At 39.4% G+C, this 20863-nt stretch overlaps 1 protein-coding gene across 1 annotated transcript; it reads right to left on the minus strand.

Moving 5' to 3' along the window:
* Window positions 1-1904: 1904 nt before the first annotated feature.
* On the minus strand, window positions 1905-19116 carry LOC119900827 (alpha-N-acetylgalactosaminide alpha-2,6-sialyltransferase 5-like). The gene is made up of 5 exons (XM_038716086.1): window positions 18968-19116; window positions 18196-18423; window positions 9036-9445; window positions 6862-6969; window positions 1905-3592 (listed from the first exon to the last, which is right to left on the minus strand). Exons 1-5 carry the CDS (start codon window positions 18986-18988, stop codon window positions 3349-3351), a joined length of 1011 nt encoding a protein of 336 aa, XP_038572014.1. The 5' UTR covers window positions 18989-19116; the 3' UTR covers window positions 1905-3348.
* Between the last annotated feature and the right edge of the window lie 1747 nt (window positions 19117-20863).

Below are 20863 nucleotides of genomic sequence, written 5' to 3' on the forward strand. Positions count from 1 at the left end.
TTCTTTCTAGAATCTTTGCAATAAAAGGCAGTTTTGAAATTGGTCTAAAATTTTGTGGGAGGGAGGGATCTAAACCAGGTGTCTTTAAAAGTGGGTTCACGCAAGCTGTTTTAAAATAATCAGGGACACAACCAGTAGATAGGGAGCTGTTGAAAACAGAGATCAAATGGGGCCCAACAGAATCTATTACTTTCAGTAAAATTTTGTAGGTATTACATCAAGTGGGCTGGAGGACACTCTCATTTGTGATACGGTTTTTAAAAGCTCAGAAAAGTCGATGGGATAAAACTGGTTAAAACTCTCTTGTTGCTGGTGAGGAACCTCTGAGTAAGAGGCCACGGGGGTAATAGAGGCTCTGATTGACACCACCTTATTGGTAAAATAAGATAAAAACAATTCACAGTCATCATTACTTCCAGCTGAGGCACAAGGAGGGGTTGGGTTTACCAGCTGATCCACAGTCTTTAACAGAAACCTGGGATTGTGTTTATGTGTAGTAATGAGTTCAGAAAAATAGTGTGTTCTCGCATCCTTAACCATGTTATTGTAGTTAATTAATAAATCCTTCAGACTGAGGTAATGGACTTGGAGACTGGATTTTTTCCATCTGCGCTCTGCTTTCCTGCATTCCCTTTTTAGGCTGCGAATGCTGTCATTTATCCAGGGTTGCTTACTAGCTTTAGATGTAGGCCTAACCTTTAGAGGAGCAGTAATATTTAGTGACGACAAGCAGATATGATTGAAGTGATCGACCAGATTGTTGGTGTTGGAATCAGACAGGTGTTGGCTTGGCTCTGAAAGAATGCGCAAAACTTTGAAACACTTTGTTCATTAAAGATGCGAGAACACACGGAGCTTGGTGAGGCGGCATGAGTAACAGGCGAATCGCAGCTAAAAACAATACATCTGTGGTCAGATATGGTCATGTCCACAATTCCACAGAGGAAATGCTGACACCCAGGGTAAAAACCAAGTCCAGTGTATGACCACGGTTATGTGTTTGCCCTTTGACATGTTGTTTGAAGTTAAAAGAAGTGGCCATATTTAAAAAGTTAGTTGCATTAACATTGTTGGGGTCATCAACATGAATATTAAAATCACCACAAAGAACAATTCTGTCATAACTTAAAACCAGAGTAGATAAAAATTCAGGAAGTTCTGATAAAAATCCTCCAGGCGGTTTTGGGGGGCGATAAATTATAACAAATATGATAGGTTGCAGCCCTCCAACTTTAAGAGTGAGAACTTCAAAGGAGTTAAATTCATCACAGCGTACTTGATGACATTTAAAATCTTTCCTATACACGCTCACTAGCCCACCACCACGACCACTGACCCTCGGTTGACTAAAACAATCATATTGAGGCGGACACAGTTCAGCTAGCTGGCTATAGTCATTCATCTGCAACCAGGATTCCGTTAAAAACATAAAATCTAGATTTGCAGACAAGATAAAATCATTTAAGATAAAAGTCTTACTTGAAAGTGATCTCATATTGAAGAGAGCCATTTTAAATGAGTTTGTTCTGGGTGCTGGAGTTGGTGCAGTTGTCCTAATCCTTAAGAGATTACTATTATTTCTGTGTGGGATGTGCACATTTCGGTTTACTGGTCTATGCGTGATGATGACAGGAATAGAAGTTTGTGGAACAGCGCTGGGAGCAGACGGCTTTACATGCCAGCAGGTGGAGACAGTAGATCAAATTACTACACTTGTCATTTTCCTACATGTGTTTCTAACCTGAACGTTACAGCTTTGAGTAATCATTTGGGGGGGGAGTTGTGCCATATTTTACCATGATGCAGGGCCGTCACCAGGATTTTAGAAATACTGTTGTCAAGAGACTAAATGAACGAAATAACGACCAAACAAATGTTTCATCATTTAAAATTATTTTCTCATTTTATTGTCTAATTGTTGTTACATTTTGTACATTGTATTTTGCTATAGTCATGGTCTAAATGCTGTTTAAAGTCTTCTTCAGGAATATAGATCAGCTGCAGAAATGCTTATGACTTGTTTGTCTAAAATTAAGAGATAGTGTCTCTATTTTACAGGAGAAAAATTGTCCATAAATTTCCATACTGATGCCAACTGTCACCAGTCATCAGCAACAATGGACCGTATGTCCTGCTCAAGCATCTCTTTAAATCATTGCTCCACATTAATATTTGAAGTATTCTTTAAAACAATCAGTGCTTTAAAATTCTCCATTAAGACCATATGTTTCTGTTTATATCATTGTAAACTGAATCTATTTTGATTTTGGACTGTTTGTCCGATCAAACCAAGACACGTGAGGACCTTACTCAACAGCCTCTGAAAAACTTTAAAGAACATTTTTCACAATTTTCTGAAATTTCAGCGACAAAACAATGAATCAAATCATCAAAAACATTGTTGTAGTTGCAGCCCCATCCAAATCAATAGACCCAATATCCATTTAAGGCAATATTTGGTGTATCCTCAGAGCACAACATTACTTCGTATCATCTGAATGCCTCAGCATGATCAAGGAGGCCATGACTTGTCTAAATGTATCACTTCAAACTACAATTAAGTCTGGTCTTTGCTTGTTTGTATTGTTTAAAAGTACTTCAGTGTATTGCAGTTCTCTGTGTATGTGAAGTGGCCTGCTGCAATGTGATGGGCTTGTTCTGTAATGTTTACAGTATGAATAGGCTGTGTTATAACTATACCCTAAATATGGGGAGTCAGCAGCTGTAACTGGGACACTTTTTTCTCTGTGTTGTTGTTGTTAACTGTATTGTGAATACTGTATTGTCGAAAAGGAAAGTGTCTAAATAAAGTGAAAGTCAAGTTAAAGAAAGTCTACCAACGATTAAAAAAAACACAATGCTTAGTTTGTGTGTAACTGTAAAGTATAAACTCCTCAGATCATTAAAACTGCCACATTCCCAGAAGCAATGACAGTACATGTCCTCAGTGTTGTCAATGAATCAGTATTCAGTTTTATGAAAATGAATCTATCATACTGCAGTGGTGTACTGTCTCATTGTCTGTCTCCTCTCTTGACAGCTCGAGTGTTATTAAAGCAGCTCTACACAGAGTAAAAAAAACACACATGAGCCAACCTCCATGGCTTTGATTCCAGTATGAAATTCATTCTATTATAGTTACACTTCCAAAACATTGTTGAGGCTTTGTGATGCTATTATGCAATGATCCCATTCTGCCAAGCTGCTTAGACAGTAGGCTAACAGCCACAACAGCAGTTTGTTCTGTCTACTGCTGTCTCATTCATATGAGCCAGAGAGGGAATCTGCACACTTGAAACTGTCTACACACATATTCTGCACGTCTGGGGATCGTCTCTGGAGTGAATCTCAGGATCCAGCTGGAACTGGAGTGTATGAGCTATTCATGCTGGTGATGACAGCAGCTGGTTTCCAGTCTGGCTGGTTAAAGCGGATGTTGAGGGTTCGAGCCCAATTTGCAAACACTATTTTCTCCGTGATGAAGCGATGGTGGCTTCCTCGCCGGCTCCTCTCGTGGGAAAGATACATGGAGCACTCGTCGGGCCCCGAGGGCTCGTAGTAATGATACGGCACGGAGGGATGGGAGGAGGATCTGCACGGGAGCCGAGAAGAGGGGAAGGGAGAGGAGCAAAGCATGAAAAGGCATGAAAGTCAAAGTGTAAGGGAGGGATGTGGAAATAGAGTGAGGATAATTATGAGATGAGGGTGGGGGAGAGGAAGCGAGTCACAGTGGGGAAGAAAATGGAGACGAGAACAAAGAAAAACAGAAAGAACAGTAGCTCACAGATCATTATACACCTTAACCATCTTATTCCTCTGATGATCACGGTCACACCCAAGCTCAGTGGAAGACTCAAACATAAGAGACTCACTTTAGTCTGGACTGAATATCTCTTTGAATATCCAAATGTGTCAAACTGTCCTTTGTGCCCTAGACTCATGTGAGAACAACATTTAATCTCCTATTTCCAGTGAACCCGAATGTTACATAGGCATATTAAACAGCTGTACTTTGAACCTATTCATTGAAATTAGTCAAGATGAAAGTTTCCACTGGTACTGAAATCACAGCCATTCACCAGCCTGACTGCATGGCAATAAAAGACACTTGAATTTTTCACTGCAGGGAGTAAATGTTATATTGTCATTACAATTTAAAGACATCATTACATATGTACTAGACAAGATTTCAATGTAGAAACGCACCCATGTTGTCAGCACACAGTAAATCTCAGGATGGAGCTGCAGCAGAAGAGAGCATCCCATCCGCTGCATGCACTATTTGCCCCACTTGCTTAAACAGGAAGTGACAAACTGAAAACTTAAGTCCTCAGTGGTGTCTTGGATGTATAATTTAACAGATGAAACAGGATGTTGAGGGGGTGACTGTTCAAAAGTGTTTGTGCGTAATGTTCAAACTTTGGTTTCTTTCAAATAAAATTAATCAAATCAAGAAAGCAAAGGTCTTGCTTTGTTGCCACTTAAATGTTACATTGAAGGTTGTTTATAATAATCAACAAGGTGAGATAATCAGTTTCCATTTCATTAAAAACGTATGATGCCTTCAAATGAAACTTGTGAGGTAGTATTTCTGACCTAAAAAGTCAAGGACACAACATATTCTTGATGATGGTGTGTTACGTGAACACTGTTGTTAAGAAACTGACTATAAAGACAGATATTGTCTTGTTTCTTTTTCAAAGGCTGTTAATGCGGTCAAAGGGTAATTTCAGTATTTTCAAACCTTTCACATATTTTGGAGTCAAAATGATTAGTAGTTACAAAAGATTTTGGAATTTGTGCAGAAGATGGCTTCAGCTGGCAGCGAACCAGCTGCAGTGGTTGTAACATTTTCCTTTGGGGCAATGGTGCCTGTCAAAATTATATCTACAAAAAAGTGCTTGTTTTTGCCACTGAGTATTTAAAGCCCCCCTCCAGTGTATTTTGACATTTCTATGATAAGAGTCATTTCCTTTCAATGTTGATTACCCACATAGTTTGGCAAATATTTTTTAACAAATAGCTTAATTTTGTGCTCTAAGTTGCAAAAGTTGCTTAGTTGTTAAAACGGGATTGTGACGTATGACTATAGTAATTCCATAAGTCATACGTCATTCTCCAAGCTTGCGCAGACGCACTGTCGTGCCTCGTTAACAAAACTGTCACGCCGTCACACCTCGTTAAGTCAGAGCATCAAACCGATAAACATTGTTCTGAGCTAGCTAACCAAATTATCATGTCATTTACTTCGAACTTACAGTAGGTATGTCTCTCTGTGTCTGACTATTGGTTTGTCTTTCTAGTTTAGTTAACGTTAGCTAAGTTAACTAAATTGTAGTTAGCCAGGTGTAGTTAGCTAGCATAGTTATTGCAGAAAGTTAGCTAACAGTCTTTTCATTTTATTTTTTGGTTTAGTGTGTTCATTTTCATTATGGCATCTATGCGTGCGGTGCTGGAGGACAGATGACAGAAAACTCATCACACTTTCACCTGCCACCGTCTTATATACAGTCTGCAACATGCATTTTACTGACGGCCATTTTACTAATGCATCGGCAGAGGCAATGGTATCAGAAGTCTTTACATACAGTTCAACAGAGTAATAGACCCGCCCCACCCCCGCGGTAAAGTAAGCGCACCATAAAATGTAGTGGGAGTTATCGTGTGCAGTGCGTGACAGGACCATCGACTGTATGATTGATAACAGCTGATACGCGCACACTAGTTTCTATTATGGGTAAGTAATAGCTACTCCTGCCAGACAGTAAACTTTACAGTGTAGTGATGTTAACACAGCATATCGTTAGTGAACACTCCAGCCGGTCAGTTTTTGGTTGTCATGGTAATTGATTACATCCGACTATTAACCACACCCCCATTCTCTGTTTGAGAAAGAACGTTAACCAAAAACGGCAGTTAAAACTGGCTGGAGGGGGCTTTAAGGCAATAATCTAACAAGTTTGTCATGTGAAGTTAAAGGTTCAGTGTGTAAGTTTTACTGCCATCTAATGGTGAGGGTTGTAAATTGAAACAAATGGCTCACTGTGTATTCACTTGCTCCTCGGACAAAATAAGCTTTTTAATAATAAACGTATTAATTCTAATGGAAATTGTAAATTCAGCAGTAAAAAAATCACTTTGTACTTTTTCTCCATGAGGTTGTACATTACATGAATTTAATTTGTAAATCCAACAACAAAGAGGCTGTCAACATATGGTCCTGTTTTAATATCTTTACATGATATAGATGACCTCTGGCAAAGTTTTTATTATTTGCGTCTTCTTAAATTCTGATTATTATTATGAAGCACACTCTGTATAGCAACTTGTCCTTTTGGGCTACTGTACAAACATGGAGGCGCAACATGGCTACGTCCATGGAGGCGCAACATGGCTACGTCCATGTAAGAGGACCTGTCGTGTATGTAGATAGCAATGGCTCATTTTAAGGTAATAAAAACATAACGGTTGAATATGTAAGGTCCACCACTGAAAACATAGTATGTATATTATATTGCATTTCTGTCAGTAGATACTCATAAATATTACACACTGAATCTTTAAAAGTTGGTAATATGTATTGTGTTCTCAGTATTTTGTCCCAAAGTGGCCACAAAATGTATGTAATGCAGCTTTAAGGTTGACACTGTTGAAGTTAAAGTAGAAAGTGTTCATAAACTTAAATAAATTATAAATATTTTTTCTAATCTCTTTCATTCAAATCAACAGACTGGCCTGTTAAGCCAATACAAAAGTCTGTGTGTGGTTTACCAACAGCACATAGTTTTAGTATCTTCCTTCTAATGTGCATATTTGAACTACGAACATAAATTCTGAAATAAAAACATAATCTGATCCTACCTGCAGAAATCAGGAGGCACCATGCCGTAAACGTTGATCCTGTCACACAGCTCTACGGCTATGGCCATGGTGAACCAGCCGGTACTCAGCCAGGAGTTGGAACTTTTCCTGGGAGACAAGGGAAGTTGAAAATTTTTAGTAAATCCATAGTCATTTAGTGTAAATACATCTAAGTACTGGCTCCTTCCAAGAAACCAAATGAGAGAAGATTTAAGATGACTTAACCTGATCAATCATCTTTTCAGAGATAAACACAGACAAAGGCAAAAAGACAGAATGAAAAAAGACTTTCTGTGCCTTACAATAGTAAAGAAAATATCCACGAGTAAGACATTTATTCTGACAGTGACTATACATGAAGTCTGAAGTGACTGGATTCTGCATTCAAATGGAACTTCCTCTTATCTTCCCTTGGGCTTACTGTTTACAATGAGTATGTTAATGGGTGGGTTGAAGTTGATGGAATGTCTTTATATATTTGGTTCTTATTTTGTAAGTATTCAGTCAGCCATTTCTCCATAGTACAGGTACCTGTAAAAGGTGGAAAATATGTATCTGTTTCATGCTCAGTATAAAAAGAAAGACATGTGTCTGGTTTTTAGGGTGGACTCCTGTTTGGCATGCCAATTTCATTTACATTTATGATGTTCCAAACTAAGCACTACATCTGCCTCTGAAAAAAAAATCTCTTAATGTGTGACCAAAATGCTGTTGGGGGATAGGATGGTCAGGGAGTCAGGGCTGCCAAGGAAATTTCCAAAGTTTTGTGTTCCCATACAGCATTTAGAAACTGTTGTATGCTATCTTGCATATGCTGGGCTGAAATTGAATGGAGGTGATGCAACACTTCTCTTTACATGACTCTGGAGCTCTGTAAAAAAAGATTGATAACTTATATAATTAATGTTTAGGTTAATGAATGTGCCAAATGCCAAATTTAACATTTCTACTGGTATATTTTAGGTCCATTATTTTCCCCAAGGGTACATATTTGCCCTCATAAGGTACCTATTGTAACGGTACTAATATGAACCCTTGTTAAGGACCTTGTTAAATATTATCGAAATCCCAATATGGCCTACTGCAATTTTCAAAACACAAGAGGTGCAATATTTGTTAAAAGTTATGTGTGTCCAAATCCCATTTTAATTTAAATATTGTTGTGCTGCAGAGATGTCCTAACCTACGCATCATCTTCTACAGACTTTAGAAAACATCTTTGTTTGGTACAGATACTTGCCAAAATCACACCATAATTCATAATTAATGTGTTTTTCAATGAAAATGAGAATAATGATGTAAAAATGATCGCAATTGCAATATCAGTCAAGAATCATCGCAATTATTTTTCTAAATTGTTCAGTCCTAAATTCAGCATATTATTTCTGAAAGTATTTCAGGTCCTGGTTTTAGACTTAAATCATTGTCAGTTTCCACTTCCACAGTTACTGATTTATTGGCATACATAATATTGTTTCATGCTTAAAACAATAACTGGGAAAACATAATGCTTGTGGAAGAATCCAAATGACATTGAAACAAAATGTTTGTATTCTTTCTGATGTTTAACCACTTCTGTAAATGCTACGTCGTCGCAATCCAAAAGAAAATAAATTTGCCATACTCTCCCTAAGCCTGGCATTAGTGAGACTACTGTGAACTTAGCATGAATCAAATCCCTTAAATCCTTTCAGAGGTAACAGACAAATTTTAATCTAAATCCTATTAATAAAGCTCTGTGTTTAAAGCGTTTAGAGATGCAACTTTTTTTGTGAGCAAGTCATAAGCTGAAGCCACTTTTTTGTGTTTGCCCTCCTCGTTTTTTCACATTTTAATTGTTGATTCATCTGTTTATTAATTGTTTTCTCGATTAATCAATTAGTTGTTTAGTCTATAAAATGTCAGAAAATTGTGAAAATTTGAATCAATGTTTCCCAAAGCCCAAGATGAAATAACTTCTTTTGTCCACAAGAAGAATAATGAAACCAGAAAATGTTTACATTAAGGAAGCTGGAATCAAAAAAATTAAAACCAATTATTGATAGTAGTTGACAACTAATAAATTATTGATTAATTCTTGCAGCGCTATTTCACACACAAATTTACTGTTTGGCTCAGTTAGGTCGTTCCAAGACAAACCTCACAAAGACAGGACTGATTCTGTGAAGAATTACCTATCAATTCCTGTTTCCTTTTTAAACAGTTCATCAAACTTCAACATTTTGATCCTGGAAATGATGTAGACTTTAAGTTTGGGCAGTAGCTGATTTAACAGCCTGAGGCTGTTGTAAACATGGCCTTTTCCGTCCCGTCTCATGCAGCTGCTGGGTCCCCAGAAGATGAAGACTGTGTCTTGACTCGCATTGAGCAGCTCCTGTCGGCTCCGCAGCACCCTTTGCAGGCTGGAGTGAGCTACTACACGTAGGCTTGTGCGTCGTCCAACATCCTGCTGATAGCCTATGCTGGGAGCGTCATTCATACGGATTACACACTCAGAGCGGTCAACTTCTTCTCCTCTCATGCTTCCAGTTAGCTGGCCGGAGCTGGTCACCAGAGCACAAGTCCTGCAGTGCAATTTCAGGGGCTTTAAAGGTGAAAAGTTAAAGGTCAGAAATAGCTGAAGTTTCATTCGGACAATATTAAAGACAATCTGAGAAACAATTTAATCCAGAGTATAGTCTTATTAAGCCATTGCAAAGATTACAATATATGACATATTCTAAGAGGCAATAAAAAAATGGAAGGATCTCTGAACAAGACTAAGAGTCTAACATGTTGACAATGACAATGCAAACAACATGTTAAGCAAGTGTAATGTTTACCATGTCCACCACCTTAGTTAAGCATGTTAGCATTCCAACATACGGTAATAGAGAGCCAAAGCCAAATTTTTTGATCCTTTTTGAATTGCACTCTGAATTGCGCATATGATGATGGTCAATTTAAAATATACATTTAAAAGTCAAGAAAGTCGCAGTTTGATGCAAAACTGTTGATAAGACTGTGAAAAACGTAATTACAAAGACCACAAACCCAAAAGTCGGGTATGTGACATTGTAACTTTTTCTCTCAATGACTGAAGCTAACGTTACTGAGGCTAACATCAAATAACTTACATGTGTAGATGATGTGATAAAAGGTCTGAGAGTGGTTGGATTAAACACAGTTCAAACAGGAACAAACTTTGGGGATCACCAAAGTCTGAAAGACTTGCATTACATCTGTAATTGTCACACAACTTTTGTGCCTCAAGAGAAGCAAAAAGATAAAGCAGAAACAGACAAAAGGGATGAATCTGGAACATGTAGCCATCAAGCTCAAGTCTTGCAGAGATCCTTGGAGTCTGGCTGCCAACAGAAAAAAATCCAATGACCCTGAAGGAGTTCAGCACAGTCGGTGCAACGGCACATGTAGACACAGCAGCCATGACAGAGGCATGTATATTGACGGGTGCAGTCAGCATGCCAATTGTACGCTCCCTCAAAACTTGCGACATCTGTGGCATTGTGCTGTGTCATGGAACTGCACATTTTCGAGTGGCCTTTTATTTTGGCCAGTCTAAGACACACCTGTGCAATACCCATGCTGTCTGATCAGCATCTTGAAATGCCACACCTGTGAGGTGGATGGATTATCTCGGCAAAGGAGAAGTGATCACTAACACAGATTTTGACAGATTTGTGAACAATATTTGAGAGCAATAGGCCTTTAGTAACATAGAGAAAGTCTTAGATCTTTGAGTTCAGCTCATGATGAATGGGTACAAAAACAAAAGTGGTGCGAGTTTGATTTTGAAGGAAAATCATGAAAATGCATAAGCCTGTACATTTATTCAGTCTACCAACATTAGAGCGATGTTCTGCCGTGCATGTGCAGTCGTGGTCAGAACATGCTCTCTTGTATAAAATCCAGTTCACTCAGAAGATCATTCATGTATGAAAACTTTGCAAAGGTAGTATGCATTGCAGAGCTGTTGTACTGGTTTGAAAAAGGTGAGATCGGATTGAATGATCTGACAGCAAAAACCCAGAGACGCTTCACATGAATTATTCCCAACCTTAATAGAGAGCTACATTGGCATTCTGAAATGTGCTCTGAGCTTCACGCTTCATCAGGTCCTCGGGTGGGAATGTGTGTGTTTGTGTGTGTGTGTGTGTGTGTGTGTGCATACATACAGGTGATATTGCCAGCGCCACAGGCTGTGCTGCTCTTCCTGCCATATTTATAATACTCTCCCACTATCTCTGTGACCCCACACTGAAAGATTGCCTACCTAGTGTGTATGTGTGGTTCTGCGTCTGTATGTGTTTGTCTAGGTGGGGGTGTGTGAGTGGTGTCTGTGGATGTTCTTAAATCTTTGTATCGACTTGTATGTGGCCCCACATATAATATCAGCAGAGACAAATCTAACTGTCTAAAAGGGTCTCGACAAAAAAGCCAGTGGTAATCCCTTACCACAAACACACACACATTTCTTGTTGGAGTGTGTGTGCACTCTGTACGCAGACCCCTTCCCTCAATTACAGGTAGGCTGGAGCGAATTACACGCCTCACTGCACAAACACACCCTTGCTGCCTTAGCTGTTTCTTCTTCTACATCCAACAGATAGAGTTCCTATACTCCAAAAAATTACTACCACTTCTAATTATTTTAAAAGTCAAGGACTGTGTTAAACTAGTAAAAGGCAACTGAGGGTTGCATGGCCAGTGTCGTAGGTTAAAGTGCCTGTGAAATAATAAGTGTCCTTGACAGTGAAGCTGAAGCTCCAGTGCCAGCTCCCAGAGCTTCTGACAGCTTGATGATGCTGGGAAATAGCCACTTATAGACCATGTACCATGAGAAGGGCTTTCAGTATCAGATGGATAATATTTCAGATGGCATGCAGCTGCAGATGTAACCCACAGACTATTGAATGAATGAATAAATGAGTGAGTGTAATGTATTGCATATTAAAGGTAGATTTTTTTTTTTTTTTACTGATAATCAGCCTTAAACTAACACAGTGGTTCTTTGATTTGACTAGCACTTGAACACTTGCTGACTTATACACATACACTCAGTCTGCACTTTCTTTGCCAACCTTAATCAAAAATTCATAACCTTGTAAGCAATACACTTTCCTGGATAAGCCAAAAGAAAAGTAACAGGTTTAACCATACAAGGTTCTTCAGTGAACTCTGATGTGATGTTGACTGGATTAAAGACAGCCATGGCGAGTCATGATCACATGCGCACTTTATTATTTTAGCAACCTACCTGTGAGGTAGTTTATCAAAAGTATTTTCAAACCGTTTCGAAACATTGAATATTGTGGTACTAAATTGGCCATCTTAACCAGCCAAAATGGCTGGCAACACTAGCGCTGAAGTGCTAACGCTTGATGCTAGATTTTGACTTCAGAGTTTCAGAGCTGTATAACTCAACTGCAAACAGTCCACCAACAAACAGAACGGATACGATCCACATGCATGCTGAAAATACACGCCTACAAGCCCATGTGGATGATCAGGAAAACTGGGGTAGGAGTCAAAACACACGAGTGGTGGGGGTCCCAGAAAAACCTGAAAAAGGCAATCCAACTTCTTTCATGGAATCTGTTTTATTCAAGGTTTTTGGAGAGGAGTTATCCTCACAAACTAGAAGTTGATCATGCGCACCAGTGTCCTACACCCTCACCACCAAATGTCCCAGTGAGAGTTGTGATTGCAAGCATCACGACAACCCAAAGGAACTGATTGTAAGGCTTTCCTATAAGGCTCTGGAACAGCCTGCCCGAGGAAATCATTCATTGAACTCTTTTAAGTCCCTTCTTAAAACATACTTTTATAGGAGAGCCTTTCCTGATCTTATTTGACTTTATTTTATCCCTTTTATTTTATTCTATTTTACTAATTTTATATTTATCTTAAACGTGTATTTGAGTCTTTACAATCTTTTCATGCTTTTATCTTGTATTGTTTTTGTATTATTGTCTTTTGGGTATTATTGTCTTTATACTTGTTAAAGCACTTTGTAACTAGTTTTTGAAAAGTGCTCTACAAATAAAGATTATTATTATTATTATTATTATTATTATAAGCAAGCATGCCAGCTTCTTAAGCTTTGCTTTGTTTTTGCTTGACAGAGGGTGCCATCAGTGGCATGATCGTACCTCTTGCATCTCTTGCATCTCTTGCACCTCTTGCACCTCTTGTGCAAGTTCTCACAAGGCATGGTCATGCACCAACCAAGTTTTGAGACTAGGTGCCCACTGTTCTTGCAGGGGTGCAGGACTTTTCATTTCATGATGGACTAGTTCGAAGGTAGCCTGGCTGAACACTTGTCTAATGTGTAGAATTAGAAGAACTAATACCAAACCTATTTTATATAATGTGTGTGTGTGTGTGTGTGTCTTGTTTAAACAAAATATACATCACTAGTTCAAATAGCCTCGCCTAATGACTGCGTCCTGCCACAACACCCTGTGGTGCTTGGAAAACAAGATTGCCCATGTAAAACAAGCTAATAGATAAGAGATAAATAAAAAAACTGGAGAAGGAAAGTTAATCATTAATTTGATTCTAAAGCCAGTTGCACTGCCATACTTTTTCATTAAGACCTCACCTTTGAAGCAGACAAAACCGTATCTTATTTGAATAGTTCATTGAATACAGAAATGAAGGGTTGTGTTTTAGAAGGCAAATGTGTTGTGTACTATATTGAGTTATTTTCATATGTGTATGTACATGTTGGGATATGTCTTTATATAATATAACTTGGAAAATTCAATGAGTGAAAAACAGGGAGAGCTCAGCAGCAGTAGAAGCGGAAGAGTATGGCTCTGGTTCCAGTCCCAGTCAATTACCACCCACACACTGACTCCAGACTCATCAGTATTATCATGTTTATACACTTCCCAGGGGAACCCAGGATCATAATAGCTTTCAGAGCAAACCCCATCAGTCAGCCTCTATATAATATTGCTCCAGAGCTTCCAAAGTGTCTCCAATTCACCAGCCTCACTCTTTAAGTTCAAGAAGGGTAGAGAATATAAACCAACAGGAATAAGCACTTGGCAAGGCTGAGCTATTTAGAGTGGGGTGTCATTAGTCATTTTTTTTAATTGTCAACAAATCCCATGAAAAGAACTTGGCTTTATCATTTGTGCCCTCAAAAACTGCCAAAAATGGAACGGAAAATGTAGCGTCCATGACATGTACACAACTGTCTGCTAACAATCTGGTAATGCATTGCTACATATTTTAAAGATGCAAAAATGACTGCTGTGGGAGCATACAGTGATGATGCAAAATTATGATTTCTTTGGTTTGGTTTTATTATGTCATAAAATAACACAAGCACACACACATGTCCATGTATTCACAAACAAAACAAAGCAAAAGAAAGTCAAAATAAAAAACACAAATTCAAACCAACATGGAACATGCAGAAGCACAAAATAAAATAAAAAAACTATAAACAGCATATGAGTTATATGTTATATATTTATATACATACAATTAATAGTGTAATAATGCACTAAAAATGTTCATTAGTGGCCAATGTCCAAGGTTTCTCAATTTCCTGCTCACTATTGATTCTCTATTGTATAGGGAGAAGTGAATGAGTGAAAGAAAGAGTGCTTTCTGACTGCCCCACCTTGTCTTAGGCTCTATAACTATTTTCAGCGGCAGATTTGGTGCCATACTGAGTATTTATCTCTGAAAGGTTGGTGTATGTGAGATTGGCTCCAAATAATCTACAGTGCCAATATTCACTAAAATGAAGAGACAGTGTGGCTCATTGATGCGTTATTAAATGTTTATGGACATCAATAGAAAGCTGTTGCACAGAGGAATACGCTCTATGAGGCTTTGGCTACACATACAATACTTTTTAGGAGCATCAATTTGTTAATGTTATTTGCTGACAATACAAAAAATAAAGAGTATCTCACTTGTCAACCATTCCTCTGTTAGGGGCCAAACGTGAAGGCTCGGTTGTAATGATTCAGATGCTGATCGTTATCAAAACAGCAACTTCCTAAAGTGTACAGAATTAGCAGGGCAGAGGGGAATTAAGTGGCACCTGTTGTGTGGTGTGAGGATTGAATGATCAGCGCTACATTGTTTTTTCAGAGACCAATTAATTACACCGAAAAACCTCCCGACAGATGACATCTCATTAGGCTCCTCCTGGTGACACACATTCAAAGCCGCAATCCTTAACTTGCTCTGGTTGTCTATTTGAGTGAATAAAGACAAGATAATAAAGGTGTCTTCTTCATCGAGTCAACCTCAGACAGAGAGAAGGGGACGGCTGCATCTCAGAAGACGTAGCCTCGTTAGCAACACATGAGATTTGATCACATTGCGGGCACAATCGAGATAACAAGAATGCATTTAAATATCAGGTGTAAATGCAGACACCCATGGATTGGACTCCATTATCTAACATATCCAGATACAAATCAAATGTTAATACCAGGTGTAACATCACTCTGAGGTTTACACCGGAATTTGCATATCCTGAGAATTCATCCTTTAAATAAGCTGTGCATTAACATACCTACCGTCCAAGACAGCTTAAATTGTATGTTAGAAAGGGGTCAGTGTCGACAGCAGAATTATTTGCATGATTACCTTTCTATTTCATCAAGGCTGCCTGCATTAAAGGCTGTCAGAGCACAGAAAGGTATTACCCATAATAAGTAGGTACATCATAAACTGACACGGTCATACAATCCACATTCATGCTCTCACACAGGCTTTGTGATTAGCGTGCATAAAGGCCAATGTAGATTGATTCTGCTGACAGTTCTTCAAAGGTCAACATCTCTTTAACTAAAATCGGCAAAACATCAGAGAGGGAGAGAAGATGAGGAGCCGAAGCAGAAGAATACAGCGGCTGTGCGGAGGTGCATGTTTGAAAGAGTCTATTCAACTCTGCAGCTCTAGTTACTGTAGCTTGTCAAAGAAAAAAAAAACATTCTACAGGAGGACATCTCACAAAAACCTGCAGACACTGCAGAAGGCAGACAGAGAGGAACATAATGAACACAGACTCCTAGCCAGTTTCTCAATATAGCACACATACAGTAAGTATGCACTGTAACTTTGAAGTCTGATCTCGCAATATATAGATTTGTGGGTTTCAACAACGCTGTTTCCATATCACCATTTAGAAAAGACAAATTTCTAGTCTTTAAACCACATGAAGCAGTCTTACTGTCTAATGTCACCAGGTGATTTGCAACCTCTTGGCTGAGACGGAAATGAGCGATGCAGCCGCAGACCACCGCCCACCTTGGTGAAATCACAGCCCATTCAGACCAGATACCACCAAGTACATAAGTTAATACGGGCCATAAAAAGGTCTAGCAGGCACATCAGATAGTGCTCTCCGCACATTTTCAAGCATTCGTGGTTCTGATGAGGGCATAAAATTTTAACAAGTTTTCTGGGCATTTGCATGGGGTTTTCGGCAGCGTGCACCAGTGTGTGTGTGTGAATGTGTGCGTAACCCTGTGTGTTGGGTGTGCGCTTGTGTCAAAGGCAAGATTTCCTCCAGGACCTCAGATAACCATGCACGGGGCAGTACAGACTGATCCACCACAGATCCTACAGCAGGTCTGCTCTGGTTAGTCATTTCCCGGCTCTGTCGGAGGGTGCAGCAGCCACAGCAGCACAGCTGAAAGCCCCCATGGGAGTGAGCTGGCTGGCGCACAAAATTACACTAAGCATTATGTCACCGCAGTGTGGATCCATCATGAATCAGCTGTCAGCCAGGAGGACGTGTATGGGCAGAAATACTAAAGTGCCTACTCCGCCAAAAAACTCCAGATTGAAGCAGCTGCCTCTCATTTCTCCCTAGATTAATGTTTCTTTTTCATTGACTTTAAAAGGGAGCTGATGAGGGCTGCAACATCTCAGAGGAGCAGTGAACTTGGAATCTGGTTTAGTCAAGAAACACAGATGATTCCAGGAAGCCTCATCCGGATCAAACCTCTCTCCAAACCAACATCACACTTACACACTCATGTCACTGATCATTAATCACTGAAAGGTGAACTGCTACCAACACTTTTTCCCACTTCCAAATCCTGTCCTGCCCAGTGCTGCCTGACCAACACAATGTCATTTCCACTCTGCTGTGCCTCGCTGCCTATCTTTCTCACTTTGGGGAGACGTGACACTGTCTGAATCATCTATTTATCTGAATGAGCTGTCTGTCACACCGCGCTGCATTGCAATAACACTGGCATTGGTGCTTATATGACCAAAAGATTTCAACAGTGATGCCTTGAGAAGCCGTTCAAGAAATCCATCCTGTTTCAAGTGCTTTTGTTGCTAAATATTTCATGGTGGACACATTAATTATTAATCAAGAAACTGAGCAAACTACAGACATGATTTAGAGATGGTGCTACCACAGCAAGTTCAGCTTTTGAGCTCAATGTTTAAGAGATTAACTGATATTATTACAGCTTTACAGGGGGCAACAAATTGCTACACAATTTCAATTGCAACATTTAGTGAAATTTGCTGTTATTGCTAAAAACAGTGCACTGTCTTAAAAACATAAGAATTAGATGAAAAAAAAACAATAATCAATGTGTCACGTAAACTGAAAAACCAGGGCGTCAGATTCATCTGGATAATGTAGCACACAAGTCAAACACACAGAAGAGGATTTTTCAGGTCTCCCTGAAACAAAGGGAGCACCTGAACCTTCAAAAAGCCATTTTTAGTGCATGCCAGGTCTCTACATTTACATGCTAGTCTCTCTGCTTTACCTGGCTGCAGGCAGAATACAAATTAGGTGCAGTTGGAAATACATATGTGGTACAGCAACCAATGTTCTTTTAGAAGACTAGGTGCTCGACACATATGTAGTAAATGTGTCACATACAAATATGTCAAAATGTGATTTCAAATTCCTTGCTGTAGAATAGCATGAAAGTAGAGGCACAACTGTCATATCAAAGGACTGCCACTGTGTGTAATGCAGTTAGTGTATCAAGCTAAATTTGGCACACCCCAGACAATATAAAGATATTCAAAGGGACTTTCCTGCTCCTTTTTTTTGTTGCAGTTTTTCACTGCTGGCCTCCGTGTGCTTCTTCCAAAACATGCCAGTAATGCGATTCCCCCATTTCCCACTCCCCTCTCCATGCAGGCACCTACTGCACTGACATCAACCGTATCCCTCACCCCAGACACTGCCATTGTTTTTGTTGGAACACACAACCAAGATGAAGTTTAACCTCCGTCTCTGTGGTAGTGGTGGTGGTGGTGGGTGAATGTTGTAACTTTTGGTCTCCCAGTGCACAGATTGTGCATATTTAGGCCTACCTTATGATCCATGACACCTGTGTACCCATCAAGTATTGGGGGTCTCCGTGGCCTCTCTGGCTTTTTCGTGGTTAGAACAGGACCACCTGAACGGTGAGACGCTGCTGCTGCTGCTGATGATGATGATGACAACGATGTGGGAGGGGATCTGTCCCCAGAGCTGCTGTTGTACACCAACATGAAACCGGTAACCATGGTGACAATGATGATGCCACTAACCCCTTGGCACTGGAAAGGCAGATGAAAGGGAGTTCAAAAAGACCATTAAAAGCAACATGGAGTCAAAGCTTTATTTTGAATACAAGTTTCAGGACAATCCGTGGCCACATCTTTGGTCAAGAATTCACTGCTAATTAAATGTCAGCTTTTAAATCAGAGGCAACACAATAATAGCAGCTGCTCTTTCCTCCTGCAAGGCTGCAAAAGAAATGTCAGCTGTGCCACTCAAATGCGCTGTCAACAGTGCAACATGTTTCAAAGAGCGGTGCAAAAATAGCACTGGGCTGCTGAAGTCAAACATGTTTCATAATTAAACCCCCCGCTGCGCTTATATAGGATCACTACATGTAATTATAGCAATAAGATGCATTTAAGCTATTGTAAAATATGAAAATAATAATAATAGCACAAAGACAAAGTGCAAGTAGGTCACAGTAGACTGTATGATGACACAGCTCAGCATGTATCTCACTTCTGAGCAGGAAAAACAGAGACCCCCCCCAAAAAAAGGAACATTACAAGGAGGTTTCCTGCGGGTCTCATTCATAATTACCACTCTTATCTTCATCTTCATTTCCCCTCGTTTCCAGCGGCAGATCGAGCGTTCATCGTATCGGGTGCAAAGCTCTTTCACAGAGCGCCGGGACTCTTCAGCATGCAACACTTGAGTGGTAGCATCCCTGTGACCAGCGCGCAGCGAAAGAAAACGACGCTCCACTACTGTTTTCCCATGCTCTCCTCTACAGGGACGCCCTCACTCCACTCTGCTCCTCATGGTCCTAAACAACCCCGCTTCCCTGTTTACCTCAGTTTCAGGGTTCACTGGAGGTTCATGGGATGGGACACAGATCATAATGTGGCGGAATGGTTCTTAAATGTGTGTTCATATTACACATTTGTATGTAGACCTATCTCTCTATCTAAATATCAATTTATTCCTTATTCTCAACACACTGTGTGAAATTGCTGATAAAATCAGTTCATTTTAAATGCACTTAGTCAGACTGTTTCTCTAATGAAATGTCTTATTCTCAGACGTGTTAATCAATTTGCTCATTGTGTAAATCCCCCCGTCTGTCCAAACAATGTAACGTTTCATATATTTCAGTTCATCCTGGCATTTTTAACCAGTGTTTTTGTTCATGGAGTTCCTCCCACCCTACTCCCCATTTTTCATTCCAGCTGAGGATTTATATTCTTTGTGGAGACGGCAGGTGTTTCAATCATCATCCTCGTGACCACCTGTCTCTGCTGGGAGAAATGAGCGCTGCCTATGGTTCACCACAGCTTTCAGATGTGAGGTAGATGAAATGCTGAGGATGAAGAGCTCTCACATTTTGTTTTTCATTTATTTCTACAATAGTTCCTAAATTACATGAATTTACTAACTGTTCAGACATTTTTCTTTATTGCAGTGCTACCACAGCTTCCATTGTATATTTTCTGTTTTGCATATTTGTTACTGTGTAATGGACATTCTGTATAGTGATGACAGAAAGACCTTTATGATTATTGTAATAAGAAATGACACAAACACAGAAACACAAACACACTATGGACTCTTTCATAGTGATACACACTTTAAGAAATTTACACTATACACTGTTACAGTTGCACTTCAAGTTTTCATGTTTCATAAAATGTACTAAAATTTTATTTAGTTGGCTCATCTTATCTGTTTTGGAATTTCACTGCAACCCGCTGAAACTTGTTATAAGATAGTGATAGTACAGAATATACTGACTACTCTTGGTTCAGTACATGACCATTTTTCTTATCGTTCAAGTAGATTTTGGGACATCCCAGCAAACTATTTTTCTCATTTGTCACAGCAACCTGAGAAGCTAAAGCTCCTGATGGGAGATTTGCTGGCAGCTGTAAGCTGTAGCAAGAAGAGCTGGGAAATGGGGAATGAGCCTTTTTATAAACGGCCTCTGAACTGGCATCATTGTGTTCATTCCAAGTATAGCTTCACAAAGTGAAATGTATATCTGTTGGCTTCGTGGGAATTGATAAGTAATTCATCTCAAAATATCGCGGTCAGACCAGATGCATGCAGTAAAAAAAATCAGGGTAGTCTATTTAAAAGATTGGGAACAGCATGTCTTTCCTTTCATGTTTTTGGCCCAGATTTACACAAGTTGAAACAATTGCTTTTTTAGACTAATTAGCTTTCCATCTGAAAGCCAGATACAGTGATTCATATAGAATATGATGTGATGCAGGATGACACAAGATAACACAACATATTGTAACGCAGTGCAATGTGTGATGCAATATGATACCATATGAGACCACACCTTATGAAGTAAGACAAACTAATATAAAACAGGCTACAGTGATATAATATACTGTGGTAAAATAATATAATGAGAAATGAGAACTTTTTTTGGCATAGGATTTATTTTCTCTAGTCAGTCAGTGGTAACCAACCTCGGGTTAAGTACAC

The sequence above is a fragment of the Micropterus salmoides genome, unplaced genomic scaffold (genome assembly GCF_014851395.1).
Source record: "Micropterus salmoides isolate LMB-PRFRI ecotype aquatic unplaced genomic scaffold, ASM1485139v1 Ms_hic_scaffold_13, whole genome shotgun sequence".
In the NCBI taxonomy this organism is placed as follows: Eukaryota; Metazoa; Chordata; class Actinopteri; order Centrarchiformes; family Centrarchidae; genus Micropterus; species Micropterus salmoides.